The sequence below is a fragment of the Oncorhynchus masou genome, chromosome 18, assembly GCF_036934945.1.
Source record: "Oncorhynchus masou masou isolate Uvic2021 chromosome 18, UVic_Omas_1.1, whole genome shotgun sequence".
NCBI lineage: Eukaryota > Metazoa > Chordata > Actinopteri > Salmoniformes > Salmonidae > Oncorhynchus > Oncorhynchus masou.
Genome location: NC_088229.1, coordinates 16,763,869 through 16,784,746, shown reverse-complemented (window position 1 = coordinate 16,784,746; position 20,878 = coordinate 16,763,869). Strand labels below are relative to the sequence as shown.

General features: G+C 42.5%; 2 protein-coding genes across 2 annotated transcripts in view; both read left to right on the top strand.

The window, feature by feature from the left end:
- Positions 1 to 909: 909 nt before the first annotated feature.
- Positions 910 to 9,092, top strand: LOC135504101 (sal-like protein 4). Its single transcript, XM_064922392.1, has 4 exons — positions 910 to 1,112; positions 3,569 to 6,106; positions 6,245 to 6,555; positions 6,755 to 9,092. The coding sequence occupies exons 1-4, from the start codon at positions 1,046 to 1,048 to the stop codon at positions 7,172 to 7,174; spliced, it is 3,336 nt and encodes a 1,111-aa protein (XP_064778464.1). The 5' UTR covers positions 910 to 1,045; the 3' UTR covers positions 7,175 to 9,092.
- Positions 9,093 to 9,961: 869 nt separating this feature from the next.
- The window catches only part of LOC135504100 (probable phospholipid-transporting ATPase IIA), a 39,458-nt gene continuing 28,541 nt past the window's right edge, over positions 9,962 to 20,878 (top strand). The window contains exons 1-4 of the mRNA XM_064922391.1: positions 9,962 to 10,097; positions 16,526 to 16,670; positions 20,283 to 20,396; positions 20,532 to 20,640. Of these exons, the coding sequence (XP_064778463.1) occupies positions 10,030 to 10,097; positions 16,526 to 16,670; positions 20,283 to 20,396; positions 20,532 to 20,640 (436 nt within the window). The 5' untranslated portion in view covers positions 9,962 to 10,029. The remainder of the gene's footprint in view (positions 10,098 to 16,525; positions 16,671 to 20,282; positions 20,397 to 20,531; positions 20,641 to 20,878) is intronic.

Here is a 20,878-nt window from a genome sequence, read left to right as displayed (position 1 = left end):
ACTTTCCCTAAAGTTATTGGTATTTTTTTATTTATTTAACCTTTATTTAACTAGGCAAGTCAGTTAAGAACAAATTCTTAACATTGACAGCCTACCCCAGCCAAACCCTAACCCGGACGACGCTGTGACAATTGTGCGCCGCCCTATGGGACTCCCAATCACGGGCGTTTGTGATACAACCTGGAATCGAACCAGGGTCTGTAGTGACGCCACTAGCACTGAGATGCAGTGCCTTCTTGAACTGCACTGTTGGTTGAGGGCTTGTAAGTAAGCATTTCACGGTAAGGTCTACACTTGTTGTATTCAGGGCATGTGACAAATAAAGTTTGATTTGATTTTCACTTAGATCGCTGCGCCACTCGGGAGCCCATGGGAGTAATTGGTAAATCCATTTAAAAAATGATAATGTAAATACTCAAATGAATGATCTTAATACATTTTTTGGGGGACATTTTCATAATAATTTTATATTTAGCTCAACTAGATCACATGCAAAGGATAGCGTGCAGAGTTAATGGATCAGAAATAATATATTTGACTGCATGTTGGAAGAAAAGGACAGATTAATATGAGCCAACATGTCTGCATGGGAATAATGTTTTATCAAAGGTATTTAAAATGGTTCTACATTATGAAATATACTGTTCTAATGAGTACTCTAAACAAATTTTTGGAGTTGAATGATATTATTATGATTATCCAAGTGACAATATTTCCATAGATAAAGTATGGCAGATAAGGTAGGTTTAGATCTGTATCTCCTGTACCTCCCTCCCTTCTCCATCACCGTCTATCTACTCGTATCGCATCTCACGCCCCCTTATGGCACTGCTTTTCTCATCAATGGGCCCTATTTGAATAATGTGTAAGCACTTGGACTGGAGCCAATCAGCTGTCAGAGGACCATGATACATCGCAATGCATTATTGATACTAATAATTACGTTGACATGCGCATTTCTACTTGAGGAGCTAATTTTACAACCCGAAGAATTTGTAAAGAAGGGAAGAAAATTCTGTTACTGTTTGTTCCCGATGTTTGCACCATGTCGAGGCGTAAGCAAGCTAAACCACAGCAAATTAATTCCGATGATCCCGGTTCGTCAGAAAAGGGTGAGTTTTTGTACTGATAAAGTACTTTTAGAAAGAGTCGCGCAGGGTAATATTTATACAATGTTGCAAGATATCAACATTCTAATTGGAAAGTGATACATTGTTTCTCCTCGCACGTTGACCTGGCTGGATCATGACCCTTGGAACCGACCACGCTTTTTCATGAGTAAACTTACGAGTTTAAGTTTAACTGTTTTTGTTTTGTTTGTTGCAAAAATATGATACATATGAGTTTCTTAACTGCAAACATTTGACCAATTTGATGAATCGATTTCGTCTTTGTCAGTAAACCAGAAGCCCACTCTAAAAGACATTGCCTTTTAAGTGTTCTTTAAACTTCAGTTTATTTTCCAAAATGTTGCATATGAAATACTAAACGGGAATATCTGGCTGAATATCACTAACGTGAATGTTGTAGGATATGAGTATCTGATTGTGTGGTTGGCTTTCTTTTAGAACCAGTTGCACGTCTTATTTGTTTTTTTTTACGTAGGCCTAATTTAACTCCATTTGGGGCATTCGATTTTATTGCATGTGGTGTCTGAATAGCCTACTAATATAATTGCTCTGTAGGTAGCTTTACATCATTAGGTAGGTGTATATGGAATATGATGTAGTGTTATGTTGCATTTAACAACAAAAGTGTCGGACAGTATGAATTGTGACTCGGGAGTAAGCTGACCTGAAAGCAATAAATCCCCCAGTTTAACGCATGACTGTTTTCTTTCCTACATATGTGGAGAGGTGGGGGATGGACGGACCTGTAGTGGTAGGTTTGTAGGCAAGCAAGGGGTGGGGGTGCGGTTTGTGTTGCTATAGTAATGAACATCACCTTTTCTGAATGATTATCGCCTACTAATGCCACGTACACGTAGACCGCTTTGATTGGGAGAGTGCATGTGTTCTTTGATCAGAGAATAGCTATATGTTCTGTTCGTTACAATGTATCAACATTCATTTTAACTGGCAACCCCTGTGTGGTTTCACCTTGTGCCATATTGAACTATAAGACCAGGTGATCTGATAGAATTTATGCGCCACCAAGTGGTCATATGATTCGAGGAACACACGTTGTGAAGTCAATCTTTTCTGATCTTTGTTTTGTTTGATATAATTTCATATCCCGGCTTAAATCGAAATAGTTTTTTTCTTAGCTTGTGTTACCCCAATTTTGGGGGTTGTTGGGGGTTCATTGCTGCTTGTCATAATCGACCACTTTTGCATAGTGATTGATAAGGTAACGTTCTCCTCTCGCTGCCTACTGTGTTATTATGCACTGCAACATTGGCAACTTCTTTGACAATGAACGGATTCTGAATAGTCTACCTACAATGCCATTTGCAACTTTCACCCTCCCCACTGAGCGATTAGCAAATCCAGCAACAATTGCGTTGGAAGAATGCAGACAGGCGGTCTACACCCCCTCGCCTCCTCCCTTCCCCTCCCTCTCAGTCGAGTACATTAGCATTTGAGTATGCGACTGGTTGTTAAATTGCCTCGGGTGGGCAGACACACTTAAAATGATCACTTTAGGATTGATACCGGTTCACGTGGTCCATTTTGCTAGAAGTTGCTCGAATTTACACTGCATGTAAATGAGATGTTGATATGCGGGCGATTTCCCCTGATCTTTTCTGGGTGTTAAAGACAATTCAACTGGTGTGAAGACATTGCCCTGACTGGGCATAAGCATATGTCATTTATATAGAATTGGTTTGGAATTACATTTAAGTGCCGGTGATGTAGACAAGATTGTTTAATAGTTAACACCTGACCTGCCCCTGTATCAGTGCGTTAGCGATGTCGACGATGAGTGGAACTATGTGGTGTCTCTTCTCTGACGCTGAAAACAGATTCTGGAGCAGTTCATACGTTACTAACGATACTTTCATTATTGTGGCAAATTTGGGCTGGTTATTACAGGCCCATACAATATGGTTAGCAATTATACTTTATTATAAGGATTGGCTATAGGAATGCATTTCAGTTTCTACATCGAAATTAGTTTCAGTATAGCCAGGTTGCCCCTGTTTTTGTCTCAAGTCAGATGTTGCCCTCTGCTGGGCCAGTTGTGCGCTGAGCCCAAATTGCACTAGACCCTCATGTTCGCAATGCATTGACTGAAAATCTGATGAAATGCCTTTCGTGAATGTAGAACTTTGATTCAAGCTTGGCCCACCAAAAGCAGACTTTCTTTTGTAGATGAGGCCATTAGTTATTTCAGTATTTGAATTCAACCTTTAGTATATTTAAAATGCATTTGTGTGTGTGACTGAAATTGAAGTACAGTGTATAAATAATTGATTGGATTGAATTTATATGCAGATATACAGACTTTAAATTATATACAGACTAAGACTTAATTTATATTCAGACTAATGAATTTATGCGTTGACTTTAGTTGGTTGTTATTTAATGGTTTTAACTGGAGATTTCCCTACTTATTTTCATTACAGGGGTTCTACAAGATGGTCAAACTGAAGAGGTTGGAAATGAGGCGAAGAGGTTTCGAATGGACACAGCGACGGTCTGCACCAAATGCTGTGCTGAATCTTTCAACGAGGCTGAATTTCTCGAACATCAGAATAATTGCACTAAAAGACACGAGGCAGTCATCGTGAAAGATGGCGAGGGGAGAGAAGTACCAGAGGTCTCACAAGGAGAATCCCCTGGTGACTTCCAGAATAACCACAGGGACTGCCAGCCCAGAAGTAATTGTCTATCAAAGTCCAATGCAGAGTCTATGGAAAGGATGGATGACGAGGAAGAACCTAAAATAAATGGTGTGGAACAACCACCCAAACAAGACCAGGTAGAGATGTCTGACAGTCCCAGGCCTGAAATTAGTCACCATCAGAGCCAGACCTCATCCAAACTCCAAGATTCAAATGTCACCTTGGAGTCCATGCCTGGCACCAAAGTGGCCGTCACTCAGCATTCATCGAACGTTGGTTTGAACAACTGCAGGTCTGCGCAGACGTCCCAGGAGACCTTGCAAGCCATCCCCATGATCCTGGAACAGCTGGTGGCTCTTCAGCAGCAGCAGATCCAACAGATCCACCTGACTGAGCAGATCCGTATCCAGGTGGCCATGATGGCTCCACAGAGCCTCCACTCGGCCAAAGGGGCAGCAGTTGACCCTCTTAAAGCCCTAGGAGCTCACCTCTCCCAGCAGCTCTCTGCTGCAGCAGCCCTGATCAGTAAGAGGACTAGCCGCCAGAGTCTCTCGATAGAGTCCCTCAAACAGGGCAAGCTACCCCAGTCCAACAGCAACCCCACCTCACTGGCTGGAGGACTGGGGCCAATGCCTTCCAAAGCTGATATGTTGAAGGGGCTTCCAGACCTGGCCAACCGCCTACCAGTGTTACTGCCTCAATCACCAGGCTCCAAGGCCTTTCAAAGTCCCTTCACTGGCCTCTCGTTAGGGATGGATCACTCTAAGAAAGTAAAGAGCAAGATCCCAAACATGCCGGAGTCTAAAAACGGGTCTTGTGGCGACAGCATGTACAAGCACAAGTGTAAGTACTGTGGGAAAACCTTTGGGAATGACAGCGGGCTCCAGATCCATTTGCGCTCGCACACTGGAGAAAGACCATTTAAATGTAACATCTGCGGAAACCGCTTCACAACCAAAGGAAACCTTAAAGTGCATTTCCAGAGACACAAGGAGAAGTACCCTCTCATCAGGATGAACCCACACCCTGTGCCAGAACACCTTGACAACATTCCCACCAGCAGCGGCATTCCGTATGGCATGTCAATGCCAATTGAAGAATCCAACATGGTGGACATGAAGCCAATGCTTGGCATCCCGTCTCCAGGTTTCCACCCATCAGCACTGCAGGGGTTCAAGCCTTCGTTTGAGGGTTTCAGGAGCGACCCATTCTCCCAAAGACCGGCATCATCGGGAAGTGACGGAGCATCAATTTCCTCAAACGCGCTCAATCACGAAATGGGCTCTGATCAGCACCACCAGGTATCTAACGAGCTAATGGGAGCGCTGCATCACATGAACGGCAAAGACCCTCCCGGCGACCATGAAGGCTCTGAAACGGCCAAATTACAGCAGATGGTGGATGGGCTGGAGAAGAGGACCAATGACCCAAACGAGTGCTACATCTGCCACCGAGTGCTCAGCTGCCAAAGCTCCCTGAAGATGCATTACCGTACACACACGGGTGAGCGGCCCTACAAGTGTAAGATCTGCGGCCGTGCCTTCTCCACCAAGGGCAACCTCAAAGCTCATTACAGTGTCCATCGGGCCAACACGCCCCTCAAGATGCAGCACTCCTGCCCCATCTGCCAGAAGAAGTTCACCAATGCTGTGGTTCTCCAGCAGCACATCCGCATGCACATGGGAGGCCAGATCCCCAACACCCCCATGCCAGAGACTCAGTTAGAGGCCTCTGAAGAAATGAACTCCCTTCTGCCCGACGAGAAGTCCATGGGCTTTGAGAGCATGGAAGACCAATACACAGAGCTTGACTCTCAGGAGAAGCCAAGCAAAACCTCAGATTCTCTCCCACCATCTGTGTCTGAGGAACCGCACCAACCCCATCAGGCCCCTCCATCCTCTGTGTTCTCCAGCATAGCGGCACTGGAGAACCACATGAAGAACCTCACCTCATCTCTCAACCTGCAGCCCAAAAGTAGCACAGCTTCAGAGAGCGATGGAGTGCCCCCCAAAGAGTCCACCTCAGCCTCCGAGAGCCTCCGGGAGCAAGAGTACCAGAGCGGCTGCAGCCCCACCGTCTCAGACCCTGTCTCCTTCCACTCCTCATCCCCAGTCAACAGCCATGTGGGAAGCAGCAAGTCAAAGTCCCCCGAGTTGGCCTTCCCTGAAGATTACACTCGGAACAGGCCTAGACCAGACTCTGACAGCGGCTCTCAGGATGCCAGTGAGTCCAATGGCGCTCTGGACCTGACGGCACCCAGCTTCACCCCAAAAAACATAAAAGAAGAGCCTGGCCTGTACTTCACTAATGGAGAGTATGGTAAGTGTGTAAATAACTTTGTTTAGAATGTGCTGTATTATAAATCAATGGCATTCTCTTTAGGGTTTTAAGTGTAGGTTGACTCGGGAGTAATTTGGGAGTATTGTTTATTAACTGGAATCTTCTCTTTCTCAACAGCTCCCAGCCATTTGCCTCCTTTCCTGAGGGTGCCCTCCAGTCTGGTCCAATTGGAGATGCAGATTCCCCCAGAGAGCTCCATGGGCATGAGCTCTCTATTTGGCTCCCAGATGCCCCAGGGAGCAGGAGGGCAGCCAAGGGACAGCTCAAGTGCTCCCCGTAGATCCAGCAAGCAGCACCTGTGTAACTCCTGTGGCAAAAACTTCTCCTCTGCCAGTGCCCTGCAGATCCATGAGAGGACCCACACTGGAGAGAAGCCCTTCGGCTGCACCGTCTGTGGCAGGGCCTTCACCACTAGAGGCAACCTCAAGGTAAGGTTCTTTCATAGAAGAGAAATGCTGTAAAAGCCTTCATCTTTCATGGACTCTGTGGTCTGGTATGATACTTTTGTAATGTATATGCAACAAAAAGGAGGTATTTGTATGTAATTGTCTGTAGTAATCCATTCTGGATCATGATTTTATGAACATTGACACTTTTTTTGTATTCTAATATGTATAATTGTTTTAGGTGCATGTTACAACTCACATGTGGAACAGCTCTGTGAGGCGTGGCCAGCGCCTCTCTCTGGACAACCCCATGGCCCTGATGGCCATGAGCTCAGAGTCTGGCAACATAATGCCACCTCCCAAGGAACTGGATCCTCAGCCAATGAACTTCGACCAGTCTCTGTGGAACCAGTATGCTGCTGCTTTCACCAACGGCTTGTCCATGAAGACTAACGAGATCTCTGTGATCCAAAATGGTGGTATGCCTGGTAGCCTGGCCGGTGGTCCTCTGTTCAACTCGACTGGAGGCCTGATGGAAATGGATGGGTCCCACTCTGGCCTGCCTGCCACCATGGCAGAGATTGAGAAGAATGGCTCAGAGAGTGTGGCCAAATCTCAGTTCCCACATTTCATGGAGGAAGGGAAAATTGCAGTGAACTAGTTTTGAAATGGGAGAAGGCAGTTTTATCGGTGTTGCTTATTATTTTTTTTCATTGATTGTGTGCAGATTTTTGAATGTTCGTAGTAGCAATGTTGGCTAAAATTTGCCACTAGGTCCAGGTACAACAAACATGAGCTATTCCAACACTTTTAGGAGATAGTCCTTAACCCTCACTGAAGATTTCTGGTTTTTGCAAAGCCTATTTGAAATTCTCAGTAAATTAAATGATGCAGCTCTTCACTAACCTGTCATTTGAACAATTGATCCATTAAGTGTTGTATTTAGTTGAACTAGATAACTACTATAGTTGTATTTACTGTTTTATTTTTTTCTCTATATGCGGGTATTTCTGTGCGTGACCTTTTTTAGTTTTGTATCCAGAAGTTGAATGTCTGGCTTACCTGAAACTGCTTTGATTCATAATGTCTCCCTCCCCGATGGAAGAACCTGTACTTGGAATGATTTTGTCTAGTGTTAGAAAATCTTCAGTTTATGACTGTGTACACCATTGTTGTAGTGCCGATAAACAAGTAGTTATTCTGATTCCTCTGCACAGTACATAACTATTTGGCACTCCTATTGTGTGCAATACATTATAGGAAGTTTATGTAATGGCCAACAATTTATCCCGATGTTTGAGGGAATCTTTTGGAGATGCTCTGAGGTGGTCTACTGAGAGTTCTGTCAGGTGTCATGTACTTTTGTTTGATCCAGATAGGCTTACTGACTTGCTCAGTTGCCCATTTTGGAGGTTAATACTTTATCCAGATACGTTACATATGTTGAGACAGTCATTTCTTTGCCTTTCTCTCTAAAACTGAAAAACCTCATGCCAAGTGCCTAGCTAGAATTGAAATTGTGGCTCTATTGTCTTATTTTTTTAAGCACCACAAGATTGTAATGGTTACTTTTGACTAATACTGTTTGTCCATGTAGCATATTGTGCTTTTTCCCCCCACTCATATTTACAAAGATCTGTTCATCATTGTTTAATTTTTGCTTCCATTAACCTTTGTCGACCAGCAAAGCTTCTGCGTCTTTCGGTGGGTTGTTTTCTGAAGGATATGGGTGTGTTTTAAATGACACTGTATTCCCTAGTGCACTACTTTTGCCCTGGCTGAAGGTAGTGCACCATATGTGTATATGATGCAATTTGGGGGGCAACCATATAAAGCAGAAATCTCTCAATCATACCTGCACTTTAAATTTCTTCACATTTTGTTAAGCTTATAATTTCGATGGCTACATTTCAAAACCATCCAGCTTGACTTTGTTTACCTTGGTGGTCATATTAGAGAGGGCACATCACTGATTTGTCATCTTTTCTTACTTTGAGGACTTGGAAATGTTGACTTCAGAATTTTACTCAATATTCCACTCAATTGCCAACCTTGTTAAGTGACATATTTCAATACTTTTCTCCATTGATTGAACGTGCAAATCTACTATACATTCTTTTATCAACTGTTGAATCTTAAACTTTTTGTTAATTTATATCACGTGTCATGTCAGAGCGTTTGGGGGGGTGACTCTACCTCATTTAGATATTTGTTTTTCCTCCACCTACCTTCAAAGGTATATTCGCTCTGATACATTCTGGGTAAGCAAAGATATGCTTTCATTCCTCATCTACTGAGTTGTAATGAATGTATCACTGGACTCTTTGCACAACTCTGAATGCGCAGATGAACTCTAGAATACTGTTGTACATTCCCCATTAAAATGCATTTACCAAGTTGTGCCTTTGTTTAAAAAAATCTAATGTCAGATCCGCTTTGAGGTTGTCTCACAATTGAAGAAACGTTGAGCCTGTTTAGGCTTGTTTACAATGTAAATGTCTTATGTCCTCTCAGTTTCCTTGTCACCTAAATGTTACTTTCTGGTCTTGTCAAAATAAAAATCAGGGTGACTTTTCCAACTTTGGTTTGCATTCTGTTTTCTGTCCCCATCATGCCATGACTTCTGAAAACCATGTGATGTTGCAGTGTTATTTCATTGTATGAAATTGATCTCTAGTTTTGTCTATGAAGAGTTTGTTACAGTCCTGCCAACAAAATGCTCTGTTCTGTCAGGGCGCATGCATGCACTTTGTGGAGAACGTGGGTCTGTTCTTGCTACTTTTCTTTCATTTGCATCTTGCACACCCCTGATTTCCATCTCGTCTCCTTCTGATCACACACTTGGAGTTGGTTTGGTTGCTGATCTCATTTTGTACCAGGAATGAATATTTGCGCCCAAGTCAATTTGCATCCAAATAAAGAAATTTACATCTCCATCCAACTAGCAGTCTATTCAAAAATGACCCCCCCCCCCCACCCCCTCTAACAATCTGTTTATTGTGACTGGTCAAAGCCTAGAGCGGTCTTCGGATGGTTAGTAAAATGAAATTAGCGTAATAGGGTTATCCAACCACTAAAACAATTATCCACCAAAACGGGGCCCATGAGGTGTTGCAGGTATAGACCTAATCTTAAAGTATCCTATTCGAATGTGTCTCTTGAAATGGAGAGCAAGATGGAGCATGCATAGGCTACTGGCTTAAAGTTATTTGATCAGTGCATTACTCCGGACAAGCCCCTAGGCCTGTTGGAATGAAGAGAAAAAAAGACAAATGTTAAACTCTTGGAGATGTGTATGGGGAAAAAGCCTATAGGTTCATATTTTTAAATACTATTTAATCACACCAATTCTAACCTATTTGATAAAGCGAAATGGAATCAGCTAAGATGGAGAAGAGCCAAGGCACTAGCTGAAGCAAGCCCAAAGCAGCCACTGACACACAGAAAAGCCCCCGCCCAGAACGCAGACAGCGAGGTGGTCTTCGTCTGGCTTCACGGTCAGCTGGGGCTGCAGGAATGACGGACAATATTGCTTTGCAACCAGTGAGAGACAAAAAAAGACACGACAATAAAAACAGGAATGGGTAAGAACAAAAAATACGTTGTATACACTGTAAATGTTAAGAACGACGACGTTAGGCTGTTATTTAGCTCGATGGCTGATAACACGAATTGTTTTCAAAACCCACAGACGAATATCTCCATTGTAACCGTATATTCTAAACGTTCAAGATGAAACGAACCTATTTTCTAAAAGAACAATTGACGGGCTTGTTTAGGGAAATATGTATCATCCATCGTTCCGGGTGCTGTCCGTCCTGTCGATGTTAGTACAATATTAATCGCCTATTGTTAAGTATCCATGGGACTAGATTGGCATTTAGACCGATAAAAAAACAACACCCTGCGCATTATGTTTCAAATTAAGTTGGAGTAATGTGGCATGGTTGACTGACATTCTTTGTGTCATTGCGTTGAGACAGCCCAAAACAGGGCAGGCCTTACTATAAGAATCAGCACTTGTTTTGGGAAGGGTTTCCCAACTCGGGCCTGGGGCACGCCCCTTGCACATTTCGTTTTTTGCCCAAGCACTACACAGCTGATTCAAATAATCTAAACTTGATGATGAGTTGGTTATTTGAATCAGCTGTGTTGTGCTAAGGCAAACAAAAACAAAAAACATGCACCCATGGGGTGCCCCAGGACCGAGTTTGGGAAACCCTGGTTTAGGGGACAGCAAACCACCATGACTATCTATTGATAGACACATAATATGGATGATGTGACTTATTATTACACAGTGCATTTATATATAATAATAATTGTAACTCCTATTTCCTGATATGATATGCAATGATAATATTGCCCTCATAAAATTGCACAAATGTTAAAGTAAAACCTAATGCAGGCCACCCAAGTCTAGGCTACACACCTGTCTGGGCATCCCCTATTCACCTCTCATGTACCCATCATCCCCTCAGGCAGGAAGCATTTTGCTACATCCGCAATAACATCTGCTAAACATGTGTGTGACCAAAACAATTTGATTTGAAGAGTCAATCTCAGAGATGGTGCTTGTCAGAGCATTTCAATGTTAAGATTTAAATGAAGTGCAAATTAGTTAAGATAAGCAACCATATATACTAAGTATACCAAACATTAGGAACACCTCCTAATACTGAATAACTCCCCACCCCCCCTTCCCCCTTAATGCATTTATTTCAATTGACTGATTTCCTTATGAACTGTAACTCAGTAAAATTGTTGAAATTGTTGTTAAATTTTTGTTCAGTGTACACAGAGTATACAAAACATTAAGAACACCTTGCTAATATTGAGTGCACCCACCCCCCTTTTGCCCTCAGAACAGCCTCAATTTGTTGGGGCATGGACTCTTCCAGGTGTCAAAAGTGTTCCACAGGAATGCTGGCCCATGTTGCCTCCAATGCTTCCCACAGTTGTGTCAAGTTGTCTGGATGTCCTTTGGGTGGTGGACTATTCTTGATACATATGGGAAACTGTTGAGCGTAGAAAACCCAGCAACGTTGCAGTTCTTGACACAAACCGGTGAGCCTGGCACCTATACCCCATTGAAAGGCACTTAAATATTTTGTATTGCCCATTCCCTCTCTGAATGGTACACATACACAATCCATGTCCCAAGGCTTAACAATCATTCTTTACCCTGTCACCTCCCCTTCATCAACACTGATTTGAAGTGGATTTAACAAGTGACATCACTAAAGGATCATAGCTTTCACCTGGATTCACCTGGTCAGTCTGTCATCGAAAGAGCAGGTGTTCTTACGTGTGTGTGTGTGTGTGATATATACTACTGTTCAAAGGTTTGGGGATCACTTAGAAATGTCCTTGTTTTTTAAATATATATATTTTTTGTCCATTAAAATAACATCAAACTGATCAGAAATACAGTGTAGACATTGTTAATGTTGTAAATGACTATTGTAGCTGGAAACGGCTGATTTTAATCATATATGTACATAGGCATACAGGGGCCCATTTGTGGGTTCAATTACAGGCTCAGAATGTCCAGAAACAAAGATCCTTCTTCTGAAACCCGTCAGTCTATTCTTGTTCTGGGAACAGAAGGCTATTCCATGCGAGAAATTGCCAAGAAACTGAAGATCTCATACAACACTGTGTACTACTCCTGTGAAGGGAGCAGAAAGGAGCAGCGATCTTCAGTTTCTTTGTAATTTCTCTCATGGAATAGCCTTCATTCCCCTTGACTTTTTCAGGTTTTGTTACATTACAGCCTTATTAGAACAAACACATTAGTAAACCCACTACAATCATGCAAGTACAGTCAGCAGCAAGCAGTTGGTAAGGGTAGGTAACAACACACCAGCCACGCTGATCCTCAGCACTGGGGTCCCTCAGTGGTGCATGCTCAGTCCCCTCCTGTACTCCCTATTCACTTATAACTGCATGGCCAGGCACGACTCCAACACCATCATTAAGTTTGCCGATGACACAACAGAGGTAGGCCTGATCACCGACAATGGCTAGACAGCCAATAGGAAGGAGGTCAATGACCTGACCGGACAACAACCTCTCCCTCAATGTGATCAAGACAAGGAGATAATTGTGGACTACAGGAAAATGAGGACCGAGAATGCCCCCATTCTCATCGTCTGGGCTGTAGTGGAGCAGGTTGAGAGCTTCAAGTTCCTTGGCGACCAACAAATTAACATGGTCCAGGCACACCAAGACAGTCATGAAGAGGACCCGACAAAACCTATTCCCCCTCAGGAGACTGAAAATATTTGGCATGGGTCCTCAGATCCTCAAAAGGTTCTACAGCTGCACCATCGAGAGCATCCTTGACGGGTTGCAATCACTGCCTGGTATGGCAACTGCTCAGCCTCCGACCGCATGGCACCACAGAGGGTAGTGCGTACGGCCCAGTACATCACTGGGGCCAAGCTTCCTACCATCCAGGACCTGTACTAGGCGGTGTCAGAGGACAGCCCTAAAATTGGTCAGACTCCAGCCACCCTAGTCATAGACTGTTCTCTCTGCTACCGTACGGCAAGCAGTACCGGAGCTCCAAGTCTAGGTCCAAGAGGCTACTAAACAGCTTCTACCCCAAAGCTGTAAGACTCCTGAACATCCAATCAAGTGGCTGTTGTATTGGGCGCATGTGACAAATCAAATTTGATTTGATTTACATTTGCGGCCCCCCGTGGCAATAAATTAATAAAACCTAAAGCTTACCTTGACTTGGAATAGTTCCTGTGTTAGTTAGCCAACTAGCTAACATAGCATCCCTCTCTGTTTGATCCAGGTGTTTGAGTAGGCTAAACTAGCTGGCTGCATTCGGGAAAGTTAATCAAAAATACAACTAAATATAGCTAGCTCTCCTCTCTTGCTTCTCCTTCATTTTTGAAGAAATTCATTTGAAAAAAAAAAAAAAAGTAAACCTATTGTCTCTCTCTTTGATTAAATTACTAGATTTAATTCTCTGATCATTTGATTGGGTGGACAACATGTCAGTTCATGCTGCAAGAGCTCTGATAGGTTGGAGGGCGTCGTCCGGAAGTTGTCATAAGTACTGTGTCTGGTAGGGGGAGAGAACCACAAAACCTCCTAGATTTTGTATTAAAGTCAATGTACCCAGAGCTAGGACGGAAACTAGTTGTCCTCTGGCTAAACAATGGTGCTACCCTACAGAGTGCTGTTGAGGCTGCTGTAGACTTTCATTGCAAAACAGTGTGTTTTAATCAATCATTTGATGACGTGAATATATTTAGTGTCGTTTTATCTAAAAGGATAACTTTTTAATGTTTTACTATTTTTATTTTTTGAAATTCACTAAAGGGGATTGTCCTCCGTTTCCTTGGAGGAGCTCCATATGTGTTCTTGAAATGTAATATTTCCTTTTTAAAATAAAGTAGGCCTACTGTAGCTTGACTTCTTAATGTAAACCTCATTGGTTCACATTACATTTACATTTAAGTCATTTAGCAGACGCTCTTATCCAGAGCGACTTACAAATTGGCTTACATATTCCATCTTTTGTGGAAGTGAGCAGTATGTCCTATTTTATTTCAATATGAATCAATTTGACATGCATGCTTTCGCCTAACTCCAATACAGAGGGGACTTTTCTGAAGTTGTTGTCTCGCACATCTGGAAGGGTAACTTCATTCTACTAAATATCTTGAACAATTAGGTTCTGCATTTATCCAATTTGTAGCAAGCAGTCAGCCCAAGTTTGAACACAGCTTCCTATTTTTGGAATTAGAAGGGGTTAAATTTCTCACTTCATCCACAGTCAGTGATTCATTATCCAAGTAATTAGTATCTAGAATATGTATACAATATTTGATCTGAACATTGTGACACATGGCAAGCCATAAGGTTAGGTTACCTGCTGACTGCTTGCTTAGATGAAGTGGAATATTTTGTTGAAGGGTGTATGAAACTAGGGCCTTGCTGCCTAACACACGATGCCAATTTTTACTGACTCAGGACCCACCTCTATGGCTCTATTGCTTGACTGAAGCATTCCACACCACGGTAGGAAACATACAGTTGAAGTTGCAAGTTTACATACAGTTAGGTTGGAGTCATTAAAACCTGTTTTTCAACCACTCCACACATTTCTTGTTAACAAACTATAGTTTTGGTAAGTCGGTTAGGACATCTACAGTCATTTTTCCAACAATTGTTTACAGACAGATTATTTCACTTATCATTCATTCATTGTATCACAATTCCAGTGGGTCAGAAGTTTACGTACACTAAGTTGACTGTGCCTTTTAAACAGCTTGGAAAATTCCAGAAAATGATGTAATGGCTTTAGAAGCCTCTGATAGGCTAATTGACATAATTTGAGTCAATTGGAGGTGTAGCTGTGGATGTATTTCAATGCCTACCTTCAAACTCAGTGCCTCTTTGCTTGACATCATGGGAAAATCAAAATAAATCAGCCAAGACCTCAGATAAAAAAAATTGTAGACCTCCAAGTATGGTTCATCTTTGGGAGCAATTTCCAAATGCCTGAAGGTATCACGTTCATCTGTACAAACAATAGAATGCAAGTATAAACACCATGGGACCACACAGCTGTCATACCACTCAGGAAGGAGACGCGTTCTGTCTCCTAAAGATGAATGTAGTTTGGTGCGAAAAGTGCAAATCAATCCCAGAATAACAGCAAAGGATCTTGTGAAGATGCTGGAGGAAACGGGTACAAAAGTATCTATATCCACTGTAAAACAAGTCCTGTATCGACATAACCTGAAAGGCCACTCAGCAAGGAAGAAGCCACTGCTTCAAAAAATCCATAAAAATGCCAGACTACGGTTTGCAACTGCACATGGGGACAAAGATTGTACTTTTTAGAGAAATGTCCTCTGGTCTGGTGAAACAAAAATATAACTGTTTGGCCATAATGACCATCGTTATGTTTGGAGGAAAAGGGGGGAGGCTTGCAAGCCGAAGAACACCATCCCAACTGTGAAGCACAGGGTGGGAGTATCATGTTGTGGGGGTGCTTTGCTGCAGTAGGGACTGGTGCACTTCACCAAATAGATGGCATCATGAGAGAGGAAAATTATGTGGATATATTAAAGCAACATCTCAAGACATCCAGTCAAAAAGTTAAAGCTTGGTCGCAAATGGGTCTTCCATATGGACAATGACCCCAAGCATACTTCCAAAGTTGTGGCCAATGGCTTAAGAATAACAAAGTCAAGGTATTGGAGTGTCCATCACAAAGCCCTGATCTCATCTATCGAACATTTGTCGGCAGAACTGAAAAGGCGTGTGTGAGCAAGGAGGCATACAAACCTTACTCAATTACACCAGCTCTGTCAGGAGGAATGGGCCAAATTTCACCCAACTTATTGTGGGAAGCTTATGCAAGGTTACACAAAACGTTTGACCCAAGTTAAACAATTTAAAGGCAATGCTATCAAATACTGATTGAATGTATGTGAACTTCTGACCCAACGGGAATGTGATGAAAGAAATAAAATCTGAAATAAATCGTTCTCTCTTATTATTCTGACATTTCACATTCTTATTATTCTGACATACACATTCTAAGACAGGGACTTGTTACAAAGATTAGATGTCAGGAATTGTGAAAAACTGAGTTTAAATGTATTTGGCTAAGGTGTATGTGAACTTCTGACTTCAACTGTAGTATTTACATATTGTTGTGGTGGCATTTCAGTGAGAGGAATACTCTAAAAGGGCCAGTTTCCCGGACACAGATTATTCCTAGTCATGGACTAAAAAGCATTGTATTGGAATTTCTTCATTGAGCATTGTTTTTAGTCTAGGGCCAGTGTTCAAAAGCATCTCAGAGTAGGAGTGTTGATCTGTCCCCCCTGTCCGTATACTCATTATGAATAAAAAGGCAAGACTGATCCTACATCTGCACTACCCTGAGACTCTTTGTGATGTACAGGTCTAGGAGTAAGCTTAACCTGTGTCCAGGAAACTAGCCCTAACGATGAACTACACTGGTGTTCCTCAGGTGCTGCCCGTGGTCTCGGTGCTGCGGCATGGGGGACTTCCGGCCGCGGACAGTGTGGCTGGGCCACCCAGAGAAGAGAGAACAGAGGTACCCCCGGAACGTCATTAACAACCAGAAGTACAACTTCTTCACCTTCCTCCCAGGGGTGAGTGTCAGGTACTCCGGGTCAACCAAGCAAACGCCATCTGCTCCTCATTCACAACACAACAAGCCGGAATTAGTTTAGTGGCAAAGTGGAGTTATTGGTTTAGTGGCAAAGTGGAGTTATTGGTTTAGTGGCAAAGTGGAGTTATTGGTTTAGTGGCAAAGTGGAGTTAGTGGCAAAGTGGAGTTAGTGGCAAAGTGGAGTTAGTGGCAAAGTGGAGTTTTTGGTTTAGTGGCAAAGTGGAGTTAGTGGCAAAGTGGAGTTATTGGTTTCGTGGCAAAGTGGAGAGTGAGAAGTAGAGCTGACCCCATAGATTAGAATAGGGGGTTGGTGGACACGGATTCTAATCAAATGAGCACTTATGTTAGCCTGTGCCGTATAGACTAGTTTGCCTCTACTGTAGTTGTTGAGTCTCTAATTAAAGCTAAAGCACGGCAAAAATAGTAAGGAACATTTTTCTCACTTTCTGATTTTCTGAGCTCAAACATTATCTAGTCTTAAACATTGTGCCTTTTTTGGATATTAAGTCATGCATTAAAAGTAGGAAAAACAAGAAGACCAGTCCTTTTTTGCATTGCAAATTCACACATTCTCAAATCAACACATTATTCTTGTTGTGTGAGTGTTCACTGTCACCTGTCAGTAGTTGAGTAAATTACTCACTGTAGCAATGAGAGAACACAATCTTTCCCTTTGTAGTAATCTTGCACATTGGTAGTAATGAAATTCAGCTATGTGAGACTGTTAAATCTATACTTGACTGGGTGGCACTAGAAAAGTTGATGTCCGTCTGTGTTGAGATATATCATATATACAGTACCAGCCAAAGGTTTTAGAACACCTACTAATTCCTGTTTTTTCTTTATTTTTACTATTTTCTACATTGTAGAATAATAGTGAAGACATCAAAACTACGAATTTACACATGTAATCATGAAGTAACCAAAAAAAGTGTTAAACAAATTCTTCAAAGTAGCCATCCTTTGTCTTGATGACAATATTGCACATTCGTGGCATTCTCTCAACCAGCTTCATGAGGTAGTCACCTGGAATGCATTTAAATTAACAGGTGTGCCTTGTTAAAAGTTGTGGAATTTCTTTCCTTCTTAATGCGTTTGATCCAATCAGTTGTGTTGTGACAAGGTAGGGGTGGTATACAAGATAGTCCTATTTGGTAAAAGACCAAGTCCATATTATGGCAAGAACATCTGAAATGAGCAAAGAGAAATGACAGTTCATCGTTACTTTAAGACATGATGGTCAGTCAATGCAGAAAATGTCAGGAAATTTGAGAGTTTCTTCAAGTGCAAACACCTTGAGCTATGATGAAACTGGCTCTCTTGAGGACATCCACAGGAACGGAAGACCCAGATTTACCTCTGCTGCAGAGGATAAGTTCAATAGAGTTAACTGCAACTCAGATTGCAGCCCACATAAATGCTTCACAGAGTTCGAGTAACAAGGCTGGCATCAGATGACCTGGCCTCCACAATCACCCGACCTTAACCCAATTCAGATGGTTTTGGATGCGTTGGACCGCAGACTGCAGCCAACAAATGCTCAGCATATGTGGGAACTCCTTCAAGACTATTGGAAAAGCATTCCTCATGAAGCTGTTTGAGAGAATGCCAAGAGTGTGCAAAGCTGTCGTCAAGGCAAAGATTGTCTACTTTGAAGAATCTCAAATATAAAGTATATTTTGATTTATTTAACACTTTTTGAGTTACTACATGATTCCATATGTGTTACTTCATAGTTTTGATGTCTTCACTATTATTCTACAATGTAGAAAATAGTCAAAATAAATAAAAAACCCTTGAATGAGAAGGTGTGTTTAAACCTTTGACTGGTACTGTATATTAGAATGTGTGTTTGTGTGTGGATATGTCTGAAACTATAAGCTTATTTTTGTCTCAACTGAACCCTTAGTGATTAATATCTTGTCACGTGCATATACACTGCTCAAAAAATTAAAGGGAACACTAAAATCACACATCCTAGATCTGAAGGAATGCAATATTCTTATTAAATACTTTTTTTTACATAGTTGAATGTGCTGACAACAAAATCACACAAAAATTATCAATGGAAATCAAATTTATCAACCCATGGAGGTCTGGATTTGGAGTCCCATTCAAAATGAAAGTGGAAAACCACACTACAGGCTGATCCAACTTTGATGTGATGTCCTTAAAACAAGTCAAAATGATGCTCAGTAGTGTGTGTGGCCCTCCACGTGCCTGTATGACCTCCCTACAACGCCTGGGCATGCTCCTGATGAGGTGGCGGATGGTCTCCTGAGGGATCTCCTCCCAGACCTGGACTAAAGCATCCACCAACTCCTGGACAGTCTGTGGTGCAACGTGGTGTTGGTGGATGGAGCGAGACATGATGTCCCAGATGTGCTCAATTGGATTCAGGTCTGGGGAACGGGCGGGCCAGTCCATAGCATCAATGCCTTCCTCTTGCAGGAACTGCTGACACACTCCAGCCACATGAGGTCAAGCATTGTCTTGCATTAGGAGGAACCCAGGGCCAACCGCACCAGCATATGGTCTCACAGGGTGTCTGAGGATCTCATCTCGGTACCTAATGGCAGTCAGGCTACCTCTGGCGAGCACATGGAGGGCTGTGCGGCCCCCCAAAGAAATGCCACCCCACACCATGACTGACCCACCGCCAAACCAGTCATGCTGGAGGATGTTGCAGGCAGCAGAACGTTCTCCATGGCGTCTCCAGACTCTGTCACGTCTGTCACATGTGCTCAGTGTGAATCTGCTTTCATCTGTGAAGAACACAGGGCGCCAGTGGCGAATTTGCCAATCTTGGTGTTCTCTGGCAAATGCCAAACGTCCTGCACGGTGTTGGGCTGTAAGCACAACCCCCACCTGTGGACGTCGGGCCCTCATACCAGTCTCATGGAGTCTGTTTCTGACTGTTTGAGCAGACACATGTACATTTGTGGCCTGCTGGAGGTCATTTTGCAGGGCTCTGGCAGTGCTGCTCCTCCTTGCACAAAGGCGGAGGTAGCGGTCCTGCTGCTGGGTTGTTGCCCTCCTACGGCCTCCTCCACGTCTCCTGATGTACTGGCCTGTCTCCTGGTAGCGCCTCCATGCTCTGGACACTACGCTGACAGACACAGCAAACCTTCTTGCCACAGCTCACATTGATGTGCCATCCTGGATGAGCTGCACTACCTGAGCCACTTGTGTGGGTTGTAGACTCCGTCTCATGCTACCACTAGAGTGAAAGCACCGCCAGCATTCAAAAGTGATGAAAACATCAGCCAGGAAGCATAGGATCTGAGAAGTAGTCTTTGGTCCCCACCTGCAGAACAACTCCTTTATTGGGGGTGTCTTGCTAATTGCCTATACTTTCCACCTGTTGTCTATTCCATTTGCACAACAGAATGTGAAATGTATTGTCAATCAGTGTTGCTTCCTAAGTGGACAGTTTGATTTCACAGAACTGTGATTGACTTGGAGTTACATTGTGTTGTTTAAGTGTTCCCTATATTTTTTTGAGCAGTGTATTATAATGCCCCTAATGTACGTACATATTTGTGGTTGGCTGATTTTTGTGAAATCATATTGTTCTGTTTTGTTTTCTCAGGTACTGTTTAATCAGTTCAAGTACTTCTTCAACTTGTACTTTCTGCTCCTGGCCTGTTCTCAGTTTGTCAATGAGCTCAGGCTAGGTGCTCTGTACACCTACTGGGTTCCTTTGGTAAGCAGTGTAGCATTTTGCCAAAGTAATATAGCATCAAGTATTCACATGATCCACCAATCACTTGCTTTAAAACAAGATACTTGTTGTAAATTTACACATTTAGAAGGTTTGTCTTATATTTTTGTATTTCAGGGAATTGTTTTGATTATTACCATTTTGAGAGAAGCAGTTGAAGAGATCAGATGTTATTGTCGAGACAAAGAAGTGAATTCACAGATATATAGCAAGCTCTCAATAAGAGGTAAGATTTTGTTTGCAGTTGGTACCCAATAAGAAGAATAAACAACAACATAAATATGTTTTATAAACAGGTCCAATGTAACCACTCCAACCAATTAATGACCTACAGTAGTTTTCTGATGCTTCTATTCAGTATAATTCAAGTACCTGAATAGTGGGTGTCTCCAATAGAGTTGGGGTCTATTCAAATTTAATTTGAAATTCCAGTTAAATTCTTGAATTGAATTTCAACAATCTTC

What these genes read in the sequence shown, in the direction of transcription:
- LOC135504101 (XM_064922392.1), top strand. Translation starts at nt 1,046, where the DNA reads ATGTCGAGGCGTAAGCAAGCTAAACCACAGCAAATTAATTCCGATGAT. An exon ending in CTTCACTAATGGAGAGTATG is followed by an intron (nt 6,107 to 6,244) that starts GTAAGTGTGTAA and finishes CTTTCTCAACAG; the next exon opens with CTCCCAGCCATTTGCCTCCT. An exon ending in CCACTAGAGGCAACCTCAAG is followed by an intron (nt 6,556 to 6,754) that starts GTAAGGTTCTTT and finishes TAATTGTTTTAG; the next exon opens with GTGCATGTTACAACTCACAT.